General features: G+C 49.6%; 1 protein-coding gene across 2 annotated transcripts; it reads left to right on the plus strand.

The window, feature by feature from the left end:
* Positions 1–7,082: 7,082 nt before the first annotated feature.
* Positions 7,083–22,165, plus strand: TRPV6 (transient receptor potential cation channel subfamily V member 6; the record flags this gene model as incomplete). 2 transcript variants are annotated; one of them, XM_084896531.1, is made up of 15 exons in its annotated part: positions 7,083–7,330; positions 15,312–15,409; positions 15,571–15,693; positions 16,129–16,266; positions 16,544–16,642; positions 16,796–16,971; positions 17,463–17,609; positions 17,693–17,905; positions 18,367–18,453; positions 18,543–18,619; positions 18,864–19,029; positions 19,380–19,446; positions 19,814–20,082; positions 21,125–21,231; positions 21,451–22,165. In XM_084896531.1, 15 exons carry the CDS (start codon positions 7,083–7,085, stop codon positions 21,725–21,727), a joined length of 2,292 nt encoding a protein of 763 aa, XP_084752657.1. In that variant the 3' UTR covers positions 21,728–22,165. The 2 variants fall into 2 exon arrangements, with proteins under 2 accessions (XP_084752657.1, XP_084752656.1); XM_084896530.1 differs by lacking the exon at positions 7,083–7,330 and having other exon boundaries at positions 14,879–15,409.
* Between the last annotated feature and the right edge of the window lie 58 nt (positions 22,166–22,223).

Genomic DNA, 22,223 nt, shown 5'->3' on the forward strand with positions numbered 1-22,223 from the left:
TGCCCTGTCTCCAGAGGGGCCACATTGGGATTATGAGCCATGACTCCAGCCTGTAGAGACCTGGAGAGAGGGTTAAAATCAGGTCAGGGCTCCGTTCCTGTCACCTGGATGGGGATTTTTGGAAACAAAATACTCAAAATCACTGTGAGGAAGAGGCTGCAAACCCTGGGAGGCCTCCAGGCTGAATCCAATCATCTCTGCAAAGGTGGGGTGGGAGGGGAGGGGTGAACTTGGCTAACGGGAGGGTGCCCCTTTCCATGCTGCATCCCCCACACCCAACACTTACATGCCCACCTATGCCCTTGGGCACATTCTGCAAGAGCTAAGGGCCCAGAAGGATCTATGCCTGTGAATTAAAAAGTCTAGGGACTCTTGGGACAATGCCAGAACACAGACACATGTACACACACATCTCCCCATTCTAAAGCGTTGCTATGACCCACTGATTCATTTCACATAAAACATACCATGCAGTAACATATGTTAAAAATGCACACATGCCTACCTGGAAGGTGGGAACTGGCTGCAGGGTGTCCTTGGTCATGGCCTCTGCTCTGTCCTGTGACCTGTTTCCAACTCAGCTCCTCAGCTATCTTACTCTCCAATGTCCCCAGATCTTATAAAAAAGCACGGAGGAGAGCCTGACAGGGGTCCAGGATCTCGGTCAGTGAGCTCCAAGGAGTTGCCTGAGAATGGGGAACCTATAGAACTTGGAGTTCCCTGTTGCCCATTGACACTGCTCCAGCCCTGGTCCCTGTTCCTACTCTCTTGAGCAGCCCTTGCTGGAACATGTCCTACCACCAAGTGCCAGCTCCCTCTCTATCTGTACCAGGGAGTGGTAACCCCCACATCTGAGACAAAGGAGGTGACATCCCCTAGGCCAAGTGGAAAGAGGCCTAAGGCCCAAGTTGATAGGGCTGCCCTATCTCCAGAGGGGCCACATGACTCCAGCCTGCAGAGACCTGAAGAGAGGCTTAAAATCAGGTCAGGGCCCTTAAAGTCCTGGGCAGCCAAGGGGATCTTGAGTCAGTTCCAGCCTTCTCCAACCCTTCAGCCCTGTGTTCTGCTGGGGCCACGAATGCAGAACAGCACAGCCTCTGAGAAGCCCTCTGACCCCCTACCCCTTCCTAGGAGAAGGGGCAGCCTTCTGAGGCCCACTTGCATGTGTGGAGTCATACCACAGTACCGAACAGTAATAGCACCCATTCCTAAGTGTGGGCTCAAGGGTCTAGGGGGCAGGCCAGGAACTTGCCCCCCAGCCCACCAACCAAGACTGGTACCAGTGTCCATTTTTTACCCTAAACTCCCTGGAAGCCCTTTGTGGTGGTGACTGTGTCCCTTACACCATGTGACATTCCCATGTCTTACCTGCAAGGCCCCTCTCCCTATAGCTTGTTCTGCTGGGGCCACAAAGGTAGAACAGCACAGCCTCTGAGAAGCTCTCACCCAGCAGCCACTGCCCAGCCCCATTCCAGGCTGAGGGCTTGTGTGTCTGCTCTGGAACCACTGCAAGCCCCAGAATCTGTGGAAGGCCACTCACTTCTCCATTTACAGAACTTTTCTTACACTTAGAAGAATTGGAGTAACTCTCTTGCTCTTCTCTTTGGCTTACATTTGTCTTGGGATTTGAATGTTTGACCCCAGGAAAGAGGAGCATTTGTGCCAGATTCCCAGTCTTTCCAGTTCAGAAAAGGCTCTGGGCAGGTAGGCATCCAGGAGCCAAGACCTGCCTGTCCCTGTTTTCCCCCTTGGTTTTGTGATACAAGAGTTGCTGGAGAGTTTCAGATGAGAACTTAATTTTTAAAGATCGTATACATTTTAATAAAATAGTATCTACAGCCAAATAAAAACCTTCAATAACAATTGGAAAAACAACAACAACAACAACAACAAAAAAGCATGGCGGGCCTGAAGCTGCTAGCAGGGCCCCCCATGGTGTGAGCATTCAGGCAGGCTCAGGGACAACCATGGAGAGGCTGTAACAGGGGTCTTCAAACTACGGCCCGCGGGCCACATGCAGCCCCCAGGGGAGTCTGATCCTGCCTGCCAGGTTTTTTGGGCAGTGAGCGCAGCCAAGGTGTTACAGTAGGAATTAGTAGTTCATATAGTCCGGCCCTCCAGCTCTCTGAGGGACCGTGATCTGGCCCCCACTTTAAAAAGTTTGAGGACCCCTGCTAGGAGATGAGGATGAGGGCAAAGGGCTGGAGTATAGTTCCTACCCGGGATGAGGAAAGGGGGCCATGGGCTAAGGTCACATTTGGGGGGAAAGGGCATGAGAGTTTTGCAATAGTTTATACCTCCTGGCCCGTGGCAGCTTAAGTGTTTGTGTGTACACAGGGGTCACTGTGACTTGCAGTCCTCAGCGTTACAAGGTGTTTGAGCTGAGGAGTGTGGAGAGTTTCTCGCACCAGCTGCCATCCCGGTGGGCACAGGCTCAGGAGCTCCAGTCACCTTCCCCCCAAGGCCCTGGCAGTACAGTGGCCCTCGTGATTGTGCATATGTGCCTACAAGTGTGTGTGCACATGTGTCACACTCTCTGCTGACCTGACATTGCTCCTGTGCAGGCTTTATGAGCTGGCACACAGGCTTATGAGCCCCGTAACTAGAGCAAACTCCAGCCCTAGCCAGTTTGGCTCAGTGTATAGAGCTTCAGTCTGTGGATTTGAGGGTCCTGGGTTCAATTCCGGTCAAGGGCACATGCCCGGGTTGCAGGCTCAATCCCCAAGAGGCAGCCAATCAATGATTTCCTTTCCTCATTGATGTTTCTATCTCTCCCTTCCTCTCCCTTCCTCTCTGAAATCAATAATAAAAAAAATATATCATTAGAACAAACTCCAGTTTGAGCAATGGCTGTGACCTCACTGCCCCGAGCGGCTCTGTCATCACAGTTCCTTGGCCTGCCCGGCCTGCCCTCTCTTGACAGCAGAGCTAAAGGACACCCTCAAAGAGGGTGTGGGGAGCAGGAATGGGGTGACGCAGTAAGCTGCACAAGGAAATAAAGAGGCAGAGAGGAGAGAGAAGACAAAATAACCAGGGTTCCACAGACAGACCACTCAGAGTCCTGGACACAGACACACATACCCACTATATCACACACCACAACCACACACAGCATCCATCACACCACACACACACACACACACACACACACACACACACACCACACAACACACAAATCACACAACCACACAGCATCCATCACACATTACACACACCATAGCACACACCACATCCACACACAGCATCCATCACACCACACACACACACACACACACACACACACACACCATATCATATATCATAACCACACACTCAGCATCCATCACACATCACACACCCCATGAGCACACACCACAATCACACAGCATTCATCACACACCTCACTTCATACATCACAACTCCACACCACACACCCCATTTATACACACACACTTTACATGCACACACACCCCACATCATACACTGCAACCTCACCTGAATGCACAGAAATCCCACATGTGCCAGCTCAGAGACTAAGACCAGGGGAGCAGATACAATTACAGAGACAGAGGCCTGAGCAAGAAAAAAACAGAGAGACAGAAAGACTCAGAACAAATGAAAATAGGGATAAAACCAGAACAAAATATATGAATACACTTTTTTTTGCCCTGAATCAGTGTTTCTCAATGGAGAGTGATTTTTCCCTCCAGGGGACAACAGTGTCTAAAGACATTCATTTTTTTAAAATATATTTTATTGATTTTTTACAGAGAGGAAGGGAGAGAGATAGAGAGCTCGAAATGTCGATGAGAGAGAAACATCGACTAGCTGCTTCCTGCACACCCCCCCCCCCCCCCCACCGGGGATATGTCCGCAACCAATGTACATGCCCTTGACCGGAATCGAACCCCGGACCTTTCAGTCCCCAGACCGACTCTCTACCACTGAGCTAAACCGGCTTCGGCCTAAAGATATTCTTAATTGTCACCCCTGAGCCAAGGGAATGCTCCTGTCACCCAGTGAATGGCAGCTAAACATCCTTCAATGCTGGCAGCCCCCACACTACTAAGCTTTCTGTCCCAAGGTATCAATAGTGTCCAGGATGAGAAACGGAACCCCAAATGCAGGAATCAGTAGACAACTTCTCAGCCCTAATTGGGCTGTGCCCCAGACCTGTTCATACCAACACATGCATATACATGTCATCTCTCTGACCCCCTTCACCCCTACGAGTGTGGCTTTCAGAGGAGGCCAGTCTGACTCTGGTTGACCCTTCCCCCCAGGCTCCTTCCTTGAATCCCGAGGATCTGAAGTTTGCTTAGAGTTCGAGCTCACCCTGAGGCAGGAAGAACCTGTTTCAGACCCAGTCAACATTGACCCTCCAGTCCTCCCTCCCCCATGGTCCCTGACCTCTTCATTCCTCTAAAAATAGGTCGGACATTGAGTGCCATGAGGTCAGGGCAGACTGGATGTCAGCCACCACAAGTTGTATGCTCATCTTTATAGGTGGGAACATCCAGAGGGACAGTGACTTGCCCAGAGCTGTAAAGGTTTTCTTAAATTTTGAGTCTGGGCAGGGGGACTGGGAGAGGGTGTGATGGCAAGTCTCACCAGATAAGGCTAGCAGCTGTGACCATCCCATCCTACCTCTCAGCCCCTGCACCTGCAGCCTGCTGTGTTTGCACACTGGAGTCTGGGACTCTGGGCTGCAGAACCAACTGAGTTTTCCCGTTTGGGAGGTGCTGCCCAGCATGGCCCTGGCGTGGGCCAGGTTAGCCTGCCATACTCCTCAGAGTGGGCCACACTCCATTACAGCTCTCTGTCCCCTCAGAGTCCATAATCCCAGGAGGGTACAGGGAATGTGGCTTTAAGATGTGAGAGGACCCATGTAGGTAATGTCATCCACCTGGTGGCCCACCTTTGCCCACTGTCCAAACATATAATGTTGGGTCCAAGAAGTGAGAGGACACTATTGGTAGAAGCTAGTATCTGGTACACTGGTCCCTCCCCTCCAGCCCTCCACACCAATTTTCAGTCTGTTTGCAATTTCCCATTTGTCCTGGTGACCCATTCACGGCAGCACCAGGTGGTGGAGGAAAAGGAAGTCTGGGATGACTGATTCCCCCTGTAGCCTTCCTCCCCCATATGCAAACACGGCATTGCCTTGTTCTCTCACCCGACAGGGACTGCACCGGGGGCTTTGGCTGGAGCCCAGCAGGACAGAGAAGGTGGGTGGGTCACCAGGCAGACAAACACAGGCTTAATGGGCACAAAGGTCCTGGGTTCAAGGTTTGGGTTCTAGCACCTTCCCCCCACCCAGCCCGAACCCACTGACCCTGGATGGGCGGGGAAGGCAGCTAATTGAACAGCACTGTTTGCTCAGGGCGCTCTGGCCTGGCCCTGGGCCAAAGGCAGGAGCCTTGCTTCCCTTTCATTTTGTGAGTGACCTTCCTCTACCTGCCCACAGAGATACCCCGCCCTGCACCTAAGTTGTGCTTCTCCCCATACATGTGCCCTCTGCGCGCTCTCTCTCTCTCTCTCTCTCTCTCTCTCTCTCTCTCTCTCTCTCTCTCTCCCTCTCCTTTCTGAATCAGGCATACATAGAAAAAAAATTTTAAGCTGGTGGGTGGCCCCCACATACCTGGGACTCTACGTACCCAGGTGCCAGGCCAGTGGGTCTCTGGCTCGCTGTGGGACTCTGCATACGCCACGGCCTCTCTTTATTCCCAACATAAAAAGATGAAGTCACTGATCTTCACCAGGGCTCCCAGCTCACACATGGCAGAGTTCTGTGTGTGGGACCAGGATGGGCTGTGCTCTCTGCAATCCTCCATCACTGTGATTGCATCTCCCTTTCCCTCCTGGAACTCAGTAGGAACGAGGGCATGTGGTAAGGTAGAGAGATTTGGCTTCTGCATCAAGCCAGTGGGTCTGAATCTGGCCTCCGTCACTGAATGGCTGTGTGGCCCCGGGTGATCTACTTTGCCACTTTGAGCTTTGCTTTCTCCCCCCATTGGTATGATGCAGGTAATAAGCATCCCTCATAGGTATGACAAAAGCCTACCTGGGACCACTTAGCTAAGGGCTTAGCAGGCAATGGTGAGCAGGTGAACAAACACTGTGGCCGCTGGAGGTTGTCAGAGAAAAAATTTGCAGTTCTTGGAAACACTTACACTAAAAAAAGTTCTTTGTTGTTTATCTGAAATTCAACTTGAGTTGGCATCCTGGGTTTTATTTGGCACCCCACTACATATATCTCGTGTTGGGGAGGGTCTTGAGGTCCAGAGTGGGGGCAAACAATGTGCAGGGGCCAGGTCCAACCGCAACTCCATGTTGTGTCTGAGCTCATGAACCCAGAGTGGATTTTACATCTTAAAGGGGCTGTAAAAAAAAAAAGAAGAAGAAGAAGAAGAAAAAGAATGTGCGTCAGAGACTGTATGCTGGGGCTTGAAAGTCTAAAATATTTGCCTTTACTTTCTTGGCCCCTTACAGGAACAGTTTGCTGATCCCCAGTAGATGAGGAGACTAAGAGTTCTCAACACTGTATACCTATTCTAGGCCAGTGGGAGATTAAATTGGAAGAGTCAAGAAAAGCTAAGTCCCCAGCATAGATGCACAGGAAAAGGTGGGGGGAAGCTGAAGGACAGGACCTATGAGAAAGGTGGGCTCACTCCCTTGCTCACTTGAGGGGCCCTCAACCCCCAAAGGCCTGTCTGATCTCTCCCTCCTCCCTCACTGCCTGAGTCTTTCAGCCTAGTTTGACCCTCCCAAACCTTTCTATAAAAGGTGAGCAGGTGTCCCAAAGTCCAAGGGAGATCTCTCCAGTCTAGAGGAAGGGCTCCCTTCCCTGGACTGGCCTGGGGGCAGGGAGCCAGACCAAGGTGAAGGAGTTTACGCAAGGCCCCAGGTGGCAGGCAGGGCTGCTGGCCTGTCTCTTTAAATCTCAGGTAATTTGGGAGGAGGGAGGGAGTTTGCGCTTTGAGGAGCTCCCTGAGGAGCCCAATGAGGGAGTCCCAGCTCTGCCAAGAGTAACAAACTCACAGACCTCTTCAGTCTCGCTGGGGTGCCTCCCCAGACTCCTGTGCGGGCCAGGGAGGTAGGAGATGGGACCTCTGCAGGGAGAGGGCAGACTGGCCCTTGGGGAGACCAATGTGGCCCCAAGGCGGAGTTCAGTCGGGATCTGGTCTCTGCCTCAGCCCTACAAGGAGCCTGTCCTACAGGACATGGGGTTGCCACTGCCTAAGAAGACGAGCCTCATTCTCTGCCTGTGGAGAAAGTTCTGCAGATGGTTCCAGAGACAGGAGTCCTGGGCTCAGAGCCGAGATGAGCAGAACCTGCTGCAGCAGAAGAGGTAAGCAGCCTCCACCTGGTGCTCCTCACCTCCTTCCCATTTTCTCAGCACCCTTCCCCCTCCTCCTTCTCTGTCTTTTTTTGGCACCTCTGTCTAGACAGACTGTACTCCACGCCTGGCCCCTTGGGAGCATTTTGTCTCAAGAGTCTTGGCCTGCGGGGCCCCAGGGCTCCAGGTGGGAGAGGAGGCCGGTGTGCACACAGATCTCCCTATCTGTAAGATCCAAGTCAGTTATGCAGCTTCTTGGGAGTGCAGCTGATGCTTGAATGATGTGGAGTTTAGGGGAGCTGAAGGGTGCAGCCAAAAAGCCATAAATAAATGATGTCGGCCCTACGCATACAAGGATTCTCAACGGCCAATTGACGTTAAGTGGGTTTCAGCTGCTGGGGTCAATTGAGCTGTACTTATCAATTGAAAGGAAAAAAAAATCCATTGGGGAAAAATCTGCTTATAGGTGGATCCCGTAGTTCAAACCCACAGTGTTCAAGGGTCCACTGTACTTTCCTAATGGCGAGGCAACTTGCTGGGTCTTAGAGAGACTGTGAGATCCACTAGAGGTATGCCGGGGGAGTCAGAGCAATGCCTTATACCTCTAGTCCTTGTCCCTTGAACAGTCTCTCAGGCAGAAACATATAGCACACATACGTAGGCATGTGGGAATGAATGAATGAATTAATGAATGAATCTGCAGACCCTAGGAACCCCCAAAAGAAGCCCAAATATGATCGTGATTATCATTCCTGTACATTAACTGCATCAGCCATTGATGGGAGGGTCTGAAGATCAACAACTGGGATCCAGCCTAAAATCCATGATTCTCTATTGGGGGAGAGGGTGCTGGAAACTGGCTAAAATATACTTAGGACCCATGCTCACCCACTCCCTCATCCAAATTGTGGCATTTGAGAGGCTCTAGAGTTTGAGCCCTATCCAAGTTTTACTTGTTGCTTCCAGCCCCTGAAAATGTCCCCCCACCCATCATCCCTGGCAGCTTAGAGTTGGGAGCTGGGGATATGGAGGAAGCTTGAGGCCATCCCAGTGTGTAGTCTCCTTCCAAAGTCTCCATGGATTACCTCACCCAGGCAGTGGCATGCCTGAGGAAATCCTCCTGTTGGGGTTTCCCTGGGCTCCTAAGAAGGCAGATAATATGTCTATTCATAGGGAAAAGCATTAACTTTTTGTGTCCATGTACCAATGGAGGAGCTTGTCTGAGCCTGACCAGGAGGGAGAAAGCTAAGAGGTCACATAGAGCCCCTGTGAGTTTTCTTCTTTAGCTCAAGGATTCTGGGCTGGGATGCGCCCCCTTTTTCCCCCGTTTTGGCTTCCCATCTCTCACATCAGCCGCCCACCTCTGTCCCCCAGGCCTGGGAGAGTTGGCGCTGAGCACATGTTTGGCTGATGACATCTTGAGGCAATAGAATGGTGGTGTTGTTGTAGACGAGGCCATCACTGGTCCCACTCATCCCCTTCCCACTCTTAGGACCCCAGGGCTGGGAGCCAGACACGTAGCGCAGAAAGGCCTGTGGTTTCGGAAGGAGTGACGGAAGTTCCCTCTGTGCCCAAGCGAGGCACAGACAGAGTCTCTGAAGGACCACAGCCTGGCTGCGAGTGGGCTGCTTCTACCTGTCCTTTCTGTTCTATTTCTTCTTAAGATCATCTGGGGGCCTCCTCCTGTATCCCAGACTACAAAGGTTGGATGTCACCACTTTGAGGGGTTCCCCTCTATTCCTGCTCTCTTTGCCTCATTCCACAGATCCTTGGCCCTCTTCTTCCCAACCAGGAGCCACGAGTGTTATTGACTGTCCACTGGGTGGCCCTGAAATAACCAGGAAGGGGAGAGCCTAAGGGGAGATGCAGGTAATTAGATAAATACCTGACATCCATGGGCACGAGGACAATTTAGTCGGGTCAGGGGGTGCACTGATGGAAGAAAGTAGCCAAAAATGTTACCAGCACCCATCTTATTTCAGAGTCCCTGATCTAACTGTGGGAGGGAGGGCTTTATCCCTCATGAAGGAGGCAGGTCGAGAGAAATCAAACAGTGACCTTGGGGATTTGTGCCCAGGACTCAGAGGGGACTGGGGGGATTTCACGGGTATAGCACCATCCATTGATGAGGGAGGGCTTTCTGGTCTCTCCAGGATGATGGGGAAGCCAGCATTCTTCTCAGTGTTTTTTTTTTTTTATGTATTTTTATTGATTTCAGAGAGGAAGGAAGAGGGAGAGTGATAGAAACATCAATGAGAGAGAATCTCTGGCTGCCTCCTACACTTCCCTAACTGGAATAGGAGCCTGCAACCTGGGTATGTATCCTGACCAGAAATTGAACTGTGATCTCCTGGTTCTTAGGTCAATGCTCAACCACTGAGCCGCACCTGCTGGTCACGGTGGACTTTTCTTGTTTCTTAGTCATGCAGCCCACTCTTGGTGAATCCCTGTCATTGCCATCCAAGCTGAACTCTCCCTTTGGGCCTTAAGTTGACTTCCCTGATGTTCAGTCCCCTACACATTCATTGAGCAGAAACTACTCTGCTATGAGCATGGCTCCTCCCCTGCTTTCTGGGAGATCAGATTCTCATGGGTGGAATACATGAATATGCATCTACTTGTCAATGTTTGGTGAGCTTCTAAAAAGGGTGTGTACAGTGCCATGGAGCATAGAGGAGGACACTGTGGTGTCTGATTTCAGCTGGTGTGGGGTGTGCTGGGCAGCTTCCAGAGGCTGTCTAATCTAACCCTTACATCTGACCCCCTTGCTGGCACAGTCTCCCTCCCACTAGTTTTCTGGAAGGAAATGAACACTGAAGTTTCTCCTCTGTTTAGATAGATACCCGTAAATATATGTGAACTGACGTGTCCATGAAAAGCAAGCCTTGGGACTTCCCAGCAGCATTTCTGGACTCCCTGCCTCAGTAAACACATGCACATGAGTCCTGACAGGCACACAGTGCTACCGGCATGCTTGATGGCGTTCTGGCAGATAGAAAGGTGGCCCCACTCTAAGTCTGGAAACAGTCACTTTCCTGGAAGCTTTGAACCGTTGTCAGGAACTTGACCTAGAAGGAGGTGACCCATGAATGGCCAGTGTGTGTCTCCTTCCCATACGGGGCTGCGGTTTCCTTCATCTGTGGTCACTGCTCTGGGCTGCCCCCTCCCCTGGGAAGAGTCATAAAACTTGAAGAACCACATAATTTAGTGGTGAGCGCCTAAGGCTAGGTTCTTGGTGAAGCATTCTACCTTTAACTCTGTGTGATCTTCCAGCCATGACTTGGCTCTGCTGCCTCAGTTTCCTTTATACTGAAAAGTGAGAGCATTATTCAGACGTGTGTGGCAGGGCTGAAAGGAGTAAGAGGAGGGATCATAAGCGAGACGCTGCTTTGGAAGCTGAAAAGCACATTTGACACATGAGATTATTGTGATAAACAAAATCCACACAGTAAAAGAGCACCTCCCGTGATGGCAGGAACTTAGAGGGGCTGTCAATTTCCTCTTGTTAGAAACATATTCATTCTGGAACTGAACTCTGAGCCACCGTGTTGACTGTGCCTTGCCCTTCCCAAATGACAGCCTCCCGTGCCTTCTGTGAGAGGGTGCTTGTGGCAAAACCAGTGAAACCCAGGCAGGTCCATAAAGTCCCCTGCGCCTCTTCTAATCCCATTTGAAATGCTGATTAACACTGAGAACGGGGACAAAGAAATGATAACTAGGGCGCTCATCCCAGCTCTGCCTCTGACTTGTTAGGACAAGTCACCTCGGACTCCAGGCCTCTTTCTCCATCTGTTGCATGAACAGATTAAACTAGTTTTCTAGGGACTACCCTGCCCTTAAATCCTGATCTGAATTCTCCTGCAGACGCTCTTGATCCTGCCTTGTTTCCCAGCAACCCAATACAAAACTACATCTGTGCACCTTGCGCGCGCGCGCGCGCGCACACACACACACACACACAGACACATATACACATGTTCAAGAATGAAGGGGGAGAGCCCAGGTGGTGGGAACTGGGAGAAGTGGGAGATTCTCACTTGGTGGCTGAAGGGAATCCTGAGGGGGAGATCTGTGATTTGTTTATGAAGAATGTGCTAGGTTGTATGCCAGAGACCTTGTAATGAGGTTTGCACCAGTCTAAGGTAGAACTATTTATCAACTTGGTAAATAATTGCCCCACAAAATAAAACATTCTAAGTCCTGCAGATACCATTCATATGGTCATAATTGCAGATTTGCTCTATAATTTTTTTTGTTGTTGCTACTTAATAATCAGTGGGTGCTTAAAAGGCTTCACCTTTTATTTTTTTGTTTAATGATGTGTAAGAAAACATGTACGCATAGGCCATTTCTCATTCTTTTGAATGTGAAGCATTCTCTTTAAAAGATGGCTTATGAATAATTATACCTCTGATTGGGGGTTTTCTACATTGGCACTGTTGACATGATGGGCAGGAAAATACTTTATTATGGTAAGCTGCTTATATAAGATGCGTAAAAACATTCCATCCTCCAACCACCAAAGGAAAATATTACCTCCTTCCCCAGTTGCACCAATCAAAAATGTCTCCAGACATTGCCAGGTTCCTTGGAGAGGGATCCAGGGATCACCCCTGTTTAAGAACTCTTGCTCTAAACTACTGTTTGTAACTAGGGGATTCCAGTAGTATTGTGAGGTATTCTGCTAAACAAAGTGACATTTTTTTTTCCCCTGGAAGGGAGAGAGTATAATCTAACCATCCAAATGGGAAGATACTTCTGTATCTCCTCCTCTTCCTGCCCTGGGGAGGTGTCTGGCAGCTATCTGGTGAAGATGTGTAGAGTTTGCTCCAGATCTAAACTTCTGGGGCTGGATTGCTATTAAAGAAATGACCTGTGTTTTAGGCATAAGAATATTTGGATGGGTCAGCTCTTGCGCCTTTTTAAGGGGTCCAAGGATGGTCAGGTGTTTAGGGTGGTGGTGGGGAACCCCTTTCCTGTCAAGAATGTGAGCAAGGGCTTTCTCTGCTGTCCCCTGGTGGTCCTGTGATGCTATTGCAAGTAACGGCTCTGCCTGATCCCCTCAGAACCATTGACAGGCTGCCCCGCATTTTGCTGGATTATGGAGTTTGCCAACCAGAGGAAGCCAGTTCTCTACAAACCCTGCTGGGTTGGGTTCTAAGCCAGTTCTTCACGCAGTGTGGTCTGACTGTGCTTGCCAGATAAGTCCAGGACAGTGAGTTAACTTGCAATTTCAGATAATATGTTTTCATGTAAGTTTGTCACAAATATTTCATGGGACAAACGTACACTAAAAATTATTTGTTGTGTGTCTAAAATTCAAATGGAACTGAGCATTGCATATTTTTACTTGGTACACCTGGCAAGCCTGTGTTGGACAGTTACTCCTTGACTTTCCCAGGCCCAGTAGGACCGTGGGCAGAGGCAAGGAAATGAACACAGAGGATGTCTATGGAGGTTTTTTTTACTGGCTTCAGAGATGTGCAGGGCCAAAAAGGAATATATATCTTTGGGCCTACCACCAACTAGCCTCCCCACACATACCCTAGGAGGTAGGGAGCTATGATAAAGCTGGAACTTGGGTAAGAAGAGCTCTGGGACCCATCTCTAGCTTTGCTGTTAACATTTCACACATTTAGTCAAAGCCAGACACAAAACTAGAAGCTAATTGGAGGAGGCCAGGGAAAGAATACAGAGATGAGAAAGTGACTGGTAACTGTCTTCAAGTCTCCTAGTACAAAGGAAGAGATAAATACTAATTACAACACACATGCTAAGTGTGTGAGCTAAGGCTTGAGGAGAGAGTGCAAACCTTCCTGGGAGACCATTTGTGTGCCTGCATAGTGCTGACTCTAGAATATCTATAGAGGCCAAATTGTTGAGAAAATAGTGAATGTGGTGAAGGAGAGTATTAGCAAACTTGTTTTGCAGCTGTTTGCATACCGAGAATACCATTAAAATTAAAAAAAAATATTTTTTTTTCTTAGATTATATGTTAGCTTAAGGTTGGCTTGGGGATGGCCAATCCTATTTAATAAAGAGGTAATATGCAAATTGACCCTCATATCTTCACACAAGATGGCTGCCCCCATGAGGTCAAAGATGGCCACCACAAGGGGACTTGCAGGGGAGGGTAGTTGTTGGTGACCAGTCCTGTAGGGAAGGGCAGTTGGGGGGGGGGGGCAGGCCTGCAGGGGAGGGCAGTTGGGGGTGATCAGGCCTGTAGGAGAATAGGTAGGTATCGATCAGGCTGGCAGGGGAGTGGTTAGGGGGTGACAGGCTGGCAGACAGGTGAGTGGTTGGGAGCCAGCAGTCCCAGATTGTAAGAGGGATGTCCAACTGCCAGTTTAGGCCTGATTCCTGTGGAAAGGGTGCAGGCTGGGCTGAGGAACATACCCACTCCCCAAGTGCATGAATTTCATACACTGGGTCTCTGGTAAAGATAATAAGAAGGGACAGTGAGGTCAAACCATCTTTTTTCACTGCTCCTTATTCACTCATTCTACAGAGAATGGAGATGGCTACTGTAGCCTGGGCACTTATTCTAGCAACATGGAAGAAACAATTATCGGGATGGGGGGTACATGTCAGGTGAGAGCAGGGCATGGCACAGGTGGTGAGCTGAAAATGCTGGGTAGGAGATGTAAGTGGAAGGAAAAGAGCATGGAAAAGTATTTCCCAGAAACTGTAAAGGGTCCCTTCTCCTTGGGCATTTAAAGACCCATTGAACTTTTGTAAGCTGTGATTGCATTTGCCATTTAAAGAGGGTATCTTGACAGTATCGAAAAAGATGAATTGGGGGTAAAGAGGGTGTGGTGAGACTAATTAGGGGAGTACTTTGCTAATCTTGGGCCAGAGAATGAGGACATAAATTGACGAAGAGAAGACAGGACGAGGAGGTAGAGATTGAATGGAGAGAGAATGAGATGAATTTGTTAGGCCAGGGAGCTGCCTATGTGGCATGAGGGGGCTGAGAGATGTGTCAGCCCATTCTGGGAGATGTGTCTGTGGCTCCTTCCTCCTCTCCCATTGCCCTCCTACCCCCAGCACTGGAGTGGGTTTCCTGCCACTACCAGGTGTGTGAGCACCTTTCTGGCTCTCTTTGTCACTTAATTGGCCATCTCTGAATAAACATGGTTATTTCATTCACTTCCATTGAAAGACCCCATGGCTCTGGGCTGAGAGAGAAAACTGAATGAAAGGGGTCCCAAGTGTCTTAGTTGAAGTAAGTTTTAATAAAAAAAATTTTTTAAAGATGTTTTTGAGCTAATTGTAGGAATTAAATTCAAGAGAGGATCTGAGGAGTCAGAGAAGATGATTTTTGCTTAAAACAAGTGAGAAATAGATAGGAAGTAGGAAGAGACTATAATCTGACTTAGGGGCCAGGAAAATAAAAAGGCTACACTATTCCTTTTGGATTGAGCCCTAAAGATGCTGGTATAGGGAGGGAAGATCCAGAATCAAAGGGCTTCCCTGAGAAGATCCAGGAAGCAGAGCACCAGGCAACAGGAGAAAAACCTGCTAACCTCTGTCTGTTTACTTTCTCCACAAGGGAGGAATGCCTTGTATTCGTTGTCCTTGAAAACAAAGCTTATCGTGGAGCATCATCTCAGGACACTCAGTGAGGGCTAAATCAGGGTTGTTTCAGAAGTCAATAGTCCAGAAGGTGAGCGAGTGCCTAAGTAGAGCTCCTCCCCTCCATGCCTGCTATGCACACACATTCTGGTGCCAGCAACCTAGCAGGGGTTGGGGTGGGGGTAGGTGTGGATGTAGAAACCAGTCACTGAGTTTTGGGCTAACTAACTGGTCAGGAAGAAAAAGATATCAGGCAACTCTTTGCACTCCAAAGGCCTCACTTCCCTGAACCAGGAACTTTGGGGTTCATTGTCATGGAGGACCATGTGTTTATATACAATCAAGCAAAGTCCTCACCTGTCATGCCACCACTAGGCATGCTCTCTGTTGATACCTTTCTGATCCCATCCCCTTGTAGGATCTTGGAGTGTCCTTTCCTTCTAGCTGCCAAAGAGAATGATGTCCAGACTCTCAACAAGCTGCTCAAGAATCAGGCCTGTGAGGTGCACCAAAGAGGTAAGAAAGGAACAAAGCCCTCAGCACCCCACTCTTTCTAGGTCAGTTGCATGTGAGTGGCTCCCCCAGGATAGCCCAAGACCTTCTGTTGTGGCCCCCCAAGTCACCATTGTTCCCATTCCACTGCCCTTAGAAGCCCCATGCCTCTTCTTTCTGTTCAGGAGCCATGGGGGAGACAGCGCTGCACATAGCGGCCCTCTATGACAACCTGGAGGCCGCCATGGTGCTGATGGAGGCTGCCCCAGAACTGGTCTTGGAGCCCATGACATCTGAGCTGTATGAGGGTGAGGAACCAGGGGCCAGGGATGGAGGAAATGGGAGACCTGTTGGATATTTCAAGTCAGACTCCATGATGGAGAAACCAGAGGGAACCTGAGCTCCACTACTCTATTCCTTTTTCCATCTCCCTTCTGCCTTGTCGTCCTCATGGCATGGTATTAGAGCATCAACCCCAAAAATGGAGAGTTCTAGAGAATGGGAAAAAGGGGCAACAGCTGGATACGCTGGGAACCTTGTCTGGCTTAAGGATCCCTGTCTCTACCCCCCAGGCTGCCCTAGTATAGGATCATGTGTATATATGGTACAGGACCTGGGAAATAGGAATGGGGTGGGAGAGGAGTGGCTGGGACAATGATCAGGCCCATCCTTAGCTACACATGACCCTACACAATCCTGGAAATAGACCCGATGACTATGACTGAGGGCTCTCTCTGAACCAGGTCAGACTGCACTGCATGTGGCCATCATGAACCAGAATGTGAACTTGGTACGAGCCCTGCTTGCCCACGGGGCCAGCGTCTCTGCCAGAGCTATAGGCACAGCTTTCCACCTCAGCCCCCACAACCGTATCTACTTTGGTGAGAACCACAGCCAGGGCTGGGCAAGAGCCAGGGGAGGATGGGATGAGGAGAGCTCTTGCCTGAGGGGGAGAGGGGAGGAGGGTGGATTGGGGTTAATCTTTATAGGGCTTAAGGCCAGAGCCCATTCCCTCAGGGCCTCAGCACCATCCCTGCCTCTGGTTCTGCTGACAAATGTCCCCAAGTCCAGAGCTGAGCTGTGTGGAGGAACAGGCAGTCACTGGGGAGGTGCCCATCCCAGCCTGTTCTCATGCCATGGAGCCCTCTGTCTCCCCAGGGGAGCACCCTTTGTCCTTTGCTGCCTGCATGGGCAGTGAGGAGATCGTGCGTCTGCTGATTGAACATGGAGCTAACATCCGGGCCCAGGACTCTCTGGGTAAGCACTGGAGTGTGGAAAGGACCTAGGGGACAGGAAGGGGATGGGAGAGTAGGGTCTGGGACAATGGTCAGGCCCACTGTGGGGGGGGCGGGCATGGGGACCGCCAGGGACTGGGGTCCAGTAGCCACATGACACTGGTGTCCTCCCCAGGAAACACAGTGTTGCACATCCTCGTCTTCCAGCCCAACAAGATCTTTGCCTGCCAGATGTACAACCTGCTGCTGTCCTATGACAGGCGTGGGGACCACATGCAGTCCCTGGACCTTGTGCCCAATCACCAGGGTCTCACCCCCTTCAAGCTGGCTGGAGTGGAGGGCAACACTGTGGTGAGAGACACCCTCCAACCCCATGGTGTCCTTCTAATGACCCCATCCTATACCTCTAGTCCTTTGAGGAAATAGATGTAAACATTCATCCTTGATGCCTAGCTCCCATTTTTAGGTTGGAATTGTTTGCTCAGCCCATCTCCCTTGTTCCTGATTCTTTCTTGCCCATTATCTCTTTTCTGAGGTGTTGGAGGATATATTCTAGATCCCATGCTATGGTGGTTTGTAATACATACATCCACCCATAATCCCACTCCATACATAGGCAGCAGTCCTCTAGACTCTCACCTCTTCCCACCTTCTAGAGGGAGTAAAGCAATCTAATGGATCAGAAAGCAATTGAGGGGTCAGTGTAAACATGGGTCTTTCTGCCCCAAAAGGTGTGATCATCCCTTTCTAGGGATGCTGTTCTCCTGGACCTGCTCCTCACTCCCACTCTGTGACCCTCCCCTTTACCAGTTCCTCCTGACTCTGTGTCCCCTCTCCCCCAGATGTTCAATCATCTCATGCAGAAGTGGAAGCACAGCCAGGGGACATTTGGGTTGACAACCTATACCCTCTATGACCTCACAGAGATCGATTCCTCGGGAGATGAGCCATCACTGCTGGAACTTATTGTCACCACCAAGAAGCGGGAGGTAAAAAGAGTTCAGATCAGAGAGCTGCTGGGGAGGGACATCAGAGTCTTGGAGCCACTTGTTCTGTACTATTCCTGCTGCAGGCTCGCCAGATCCTGGACCAGACACCAGTGAAGGAGCTGGTGAGCCTCAAATGGAAGAGATACGGGCGGCCCTACTTTTGCCTGCTGGGTGCCTTGTATGTGCTCTACATCATCTGCTTCACCGTGTGCTGCATCTACCGCCCCCTGAAGCCCAGGACTGATAACCGCACAGAGCCCAGGGACAACACCCTCCTGCAGCAGAAGCTCCTTCAGGTGACACACTAGAAGCAATGAGTTTCAGGGCAGGGTCCACTTTCTCCCCTTTCTCAGACTTGTTACCACTTGTCCTATAACCCACACTTTCCCCCTCACTCAGGTCTCAAACACATAGACACAAACTCAAAATACACACATGTAGAAAAACACATACACTCAGAGTGGAGTTGGAGCTAGTCAAACAGGTTAAAAAGAATGAAGCACCGGCTCACTTGGTTAGGCATCATCCCTGTGCACTGAAAGGTTGACAGTTCAATTCCTGGTCAGTGAGCATGCCCAAATTGATAGTTTGCTCTCAAATCAATGTTTCTCTCTCTCACTCTTCCTTTCTCTAAAAGTCAATTTTTAAAAATCCATTTTTTAAAGGAAAAATCAAACAAGGGACTTTGACTTCTGATCAGGGGCAGGCAGGGCAGATGCATGAAAACCCTGAGTATTGACCATGTTTCTCTCCTCAGGAGGCCTACGTGACCCCCGAGGATGCTATCCGACTGGTAGGGGAACTGATAACTGTCATTGGAGCTGTGTTCATCCTGATTGTAGAGGTATGATGTGGACTGGGTCTGGGATGGGACTGTCTGATCCAAGGTTCCAGCCTAAGACCTGGCCAATAAGTGCCTTTGTGTTTCTCTAGATTCCAGACATCTTCAGGGTGGGAGTCATTCAATTCTTTGGACATACCATCCTTGGAGGGCCATTCCATGTCCTCATGTGAGTCTCTTTCCTCACTCCCATCCCTTCCCTCACTAGGGCTCTAGTTTTACCTCCTGGATTCCTGACCCCTACAGAACTTTAACCCCACAGAGCCCTCACAAGTGATGTGTGTGATCCTGTGTATTGAGCTTGCAAAGACTGAATCTGAGTGTGTGGGTTCTGTCTCGGTCACACTCTTGCTCTAGGGTTCCCAGGATAATCCCAGATCCCTCTCATCACATATTCTCTGCTCTCCCCCCAGCATCACCTATGCCTGCATGGTGCTGGTCACCATGGTGATGAGGCTCACCAACACCAGTGGGGAGGTGGTCCCCATGTCCTTCGCCCTGGTGCTGGGGTGGTGCAATGTCATGTACTTCGCCCGAGGATTCCAGATGCTGGGCCCCTTCACCATCATGATCCAGAAGGTTCGTGTCTCCCTTCACGCTTCCTAGAACAAGGTCCTACGGAAGAGGCTACAAATATTTCTGTCAAGAGCCAGATAATAGATAATATCTTGGGCACTGTGAGCCACATTATGGTCTCTGTTGTATATTCTTTTCCTCCTACTCCCCCGCCTCCCAAATCTTTAAAAATATAAAAACTATTCTTAGTTCAAGAGCCATACTAAAATAGGCCAAACAGATCTGGCCTACAACCATAGTTTGCCAGTCATCTTATAGGTTGGAGCTGTGAGAATTTTCAGTTAGATCCTGTTCCAGGATGGGAGGAGCAGTGGTTCCAGCAAGAGGTATGATGTTCTCCCTTCCCTCTCTAGATGATTTTTGGTGACTTGATGAGATTCTGCTGGCTGATGGCTGTGGTCATCCTGGGCTTTACCTCAGGTAAATCATTGTTCATAATTGGGACCATGGGAAGGGGAGATCGGAGGATTTTAGAGAACATAGAACTGCTGGAATAAACTTGGGGAAAGGTAGGAGGTAGTAGAGGTAAGTGGGATCATGGTGTCTGAGGATGGGACTCCCTCAGAGATGAGGAAAAACGGAGTGTTCGGGAGAGTTGGCTCTTGGGATCAGGAGGATAAGCGATATGGAAAATATGGCAATATAAGAACCTAAAGTATGGAGTGATGAGGGGTTGGGATGGTGCTATGGAGATGAGGGAAATGGGCAGAGAAGAGCTGAATGGAGTTTGGTCATGTCCATGGTTACTCTAACTATGGTTAACTCTCACCCGCCTTGGGTGGAGCAGCCTTCTATATCATCTTTCAGACAGAAAACCCCGATGAGCTGGGCCATTTCTACAATTACCCCATGGCACTGTTCAGCACCTTCGAGATGTTCCTCACCATCATTGATGGCCCTGCCAATTATGACGTGGATCTGCCCTTCATGTACAGCATCACGTACGCTGCCTTCGGAATCATTGCAACACTGCTCATGCTCAACCTCCTTATTGCCATGATGGGCGACACTCACTGGAGGGTGGCTCATGAGAGGGATGAGCTCTGGAGAGCTCAGGTGAGTCCCCTAGTGGCTGAGAAGGTTAGTGCAAGTAATTTCCTTCAAGAAGACTAGGCCAAATTTAGATAGAAGCAGGATATTTTGACCCCACATGTTTGGGTAGTTTTTGCACAGTACACAGAATAATGCAGTATATAGTAGAATTGGATTAGCAATACCAATGAACAATACTGAAATAACTGGAAAGAATTCCTCACAGTTTGCTCAAAAATTAAAACATGCATTTTCTAAAACAATAAAAATTAAAGAATAAAGCTAATAGTGGCTTTCTGCAAAATTTTGCTACTGAATAAAAACTGGAGTATCCCATCCTTTTGGCAGTATTTCAGTCTTCAAAATTTGACCCAGGAAAATTTGACATGTTAAAAATAATGCCACAAAAACCCCCTTCCAGTAGCAGAAAATATCTTTTTATTTTCTGCTACTGGAAGGGGGCATCCAGATGGGGACAAGAGGCCATTAAATGAATCAAATTATTACTTTAAAATTTATGCAAAAAGAAATTTATCTCAACAAAAACAATTCCCACAAAATAAAAATGGATATCCTGAAAATTGGATAGCATTTAATGGTGCTTTGTAGAAAATAGAGTTTATAAGAAAAATGAAGTGGCTAAATGGGGTTTGCTCAGGAAAATATATTTTTTTTCCAGGCAAATGTACTGACATTAGATGTCTCAGTAGCATGTTTACATTCATAAATGGCCTATATGTCTATAGGGTCAAAATATCCTGTATCCTTGCTTTGCTCACCTTCCCATTGTTCTTGGAGTAAAGTCACCAACCATCAGCATCAGCACGGTGCCAGGTCACTAGGCATAGAACTGTGAGGCATAGAACTGTGAGGCTCATATCCCATTGACAAAGCTGACATCACTATCCTCAGCTTAAGAGTGCTGTTTGTCCCTAGGAAGCCAGAGTTCCTGAGTTTCCCAGCTGCTGTTCAACTATCATCCCTCTGCCTAGCATCTTTCTTTATCCCTACACTTCATCTCAGTCTACACTCAGCCTCTCCCTACTTCCCCTGTCCCCACATGCAGGTTGTGGCCACCACAGTGATGCTGGAGCGGAAGTTGCCTCGCTGCCTATGGCCTCGCTCCGGGATCTTTGGGGGAGATTATGGGCTGGGGGACCGCTGGTTCCTCAGGTGAGTGACCGTGAGGGGCTGGGCGTTCTTGTGATCTCAGGGGTCCTGTGCCCTTCCTAGTCCCCATGGCCTAGTTGCTGAAGGGCTGGGACCACCTGCCACACCAGCAGCAAACAAGGAAAAGGCCCATCATGGTGGGGTGGGGTGGGATGTGCACAGGAGACTAGCAGATCTAGCTCGTGGCCCTTGGCCATTTCTCAAGTCATCTGTCCTCCCCAGGGTGGAAGACAAGCAGGACTTCTACCAGCAGCGAGTCCGGCACTATGCACGGGCCTTCTACAACCGGGGATCCGATGACTTGGACAAAGATTCAGAAAAACTCCCACCACATCGCCCCTCTGGCCCCAACTTGTCCCTTCCTACCCCCTCGGTGTCTCGGAGCACTTCCCGCAGCAGCACCAACTGGGAGAAACTTCGACAGGGGACCCTGAAGACAGAATTGATGGGGGCGGTCAACAGGGGTCTGGAAGAGGAGGGCTTGGAGTATCAGATCTGAGCGTGTGTTCTTGCTTAGGTTCCCAGCAGTTGCTTTCATGTTCCTGGGAACATTGCAAAACCAAACATACCTAGAGGTCTAACCTTCCAGGTCAAGGGGGAAAGGAGTAGAATAGTCAGGAATCCCTGTACCCAGTCTCTATTCCTCACTGGACTCTGGAGCAAGCAGAAAGCTGGGATGTGGCTGGTGCCCTGTTTTGGGCTTGAATGGAATCCTGCTGCACTGTCACAGCAAAGCACTTTAAGGACTGGCTTGCCACCTTTGCACCCAGTCTCCACCCCGTGTCAGAGCAGGAGGGGTGGACCCTGTCTAGGTGCTCTAGGAAGTTTTAGGGAAGTGTGTGGAGAAAGTGTGTGAGTGGGGACAGACACCGTTCTGTAGTGACCCTGGTTGAGTCTTGTCACCTTCTATCTTCCAATAAATTGTTCCATACTCTGCTCCCTGCTGTGCAGTGCCACCTTGGGGAGGGAATGCAGGGGGGCAGGGGGTTCCTTGC

The sequence above is a fragment of the Pipistrellus hanaki genome (genome assembly GCF_964339955.1).
Source record: "Pipistrellus hanaki genome assembly, chromosome: 10".
NCBI lineage: Eukaryota > Metazoa > Chordata > Mammalia > Chiroptera > Vespertilionidae > Pipistrellus > Pipistrellus hanaki.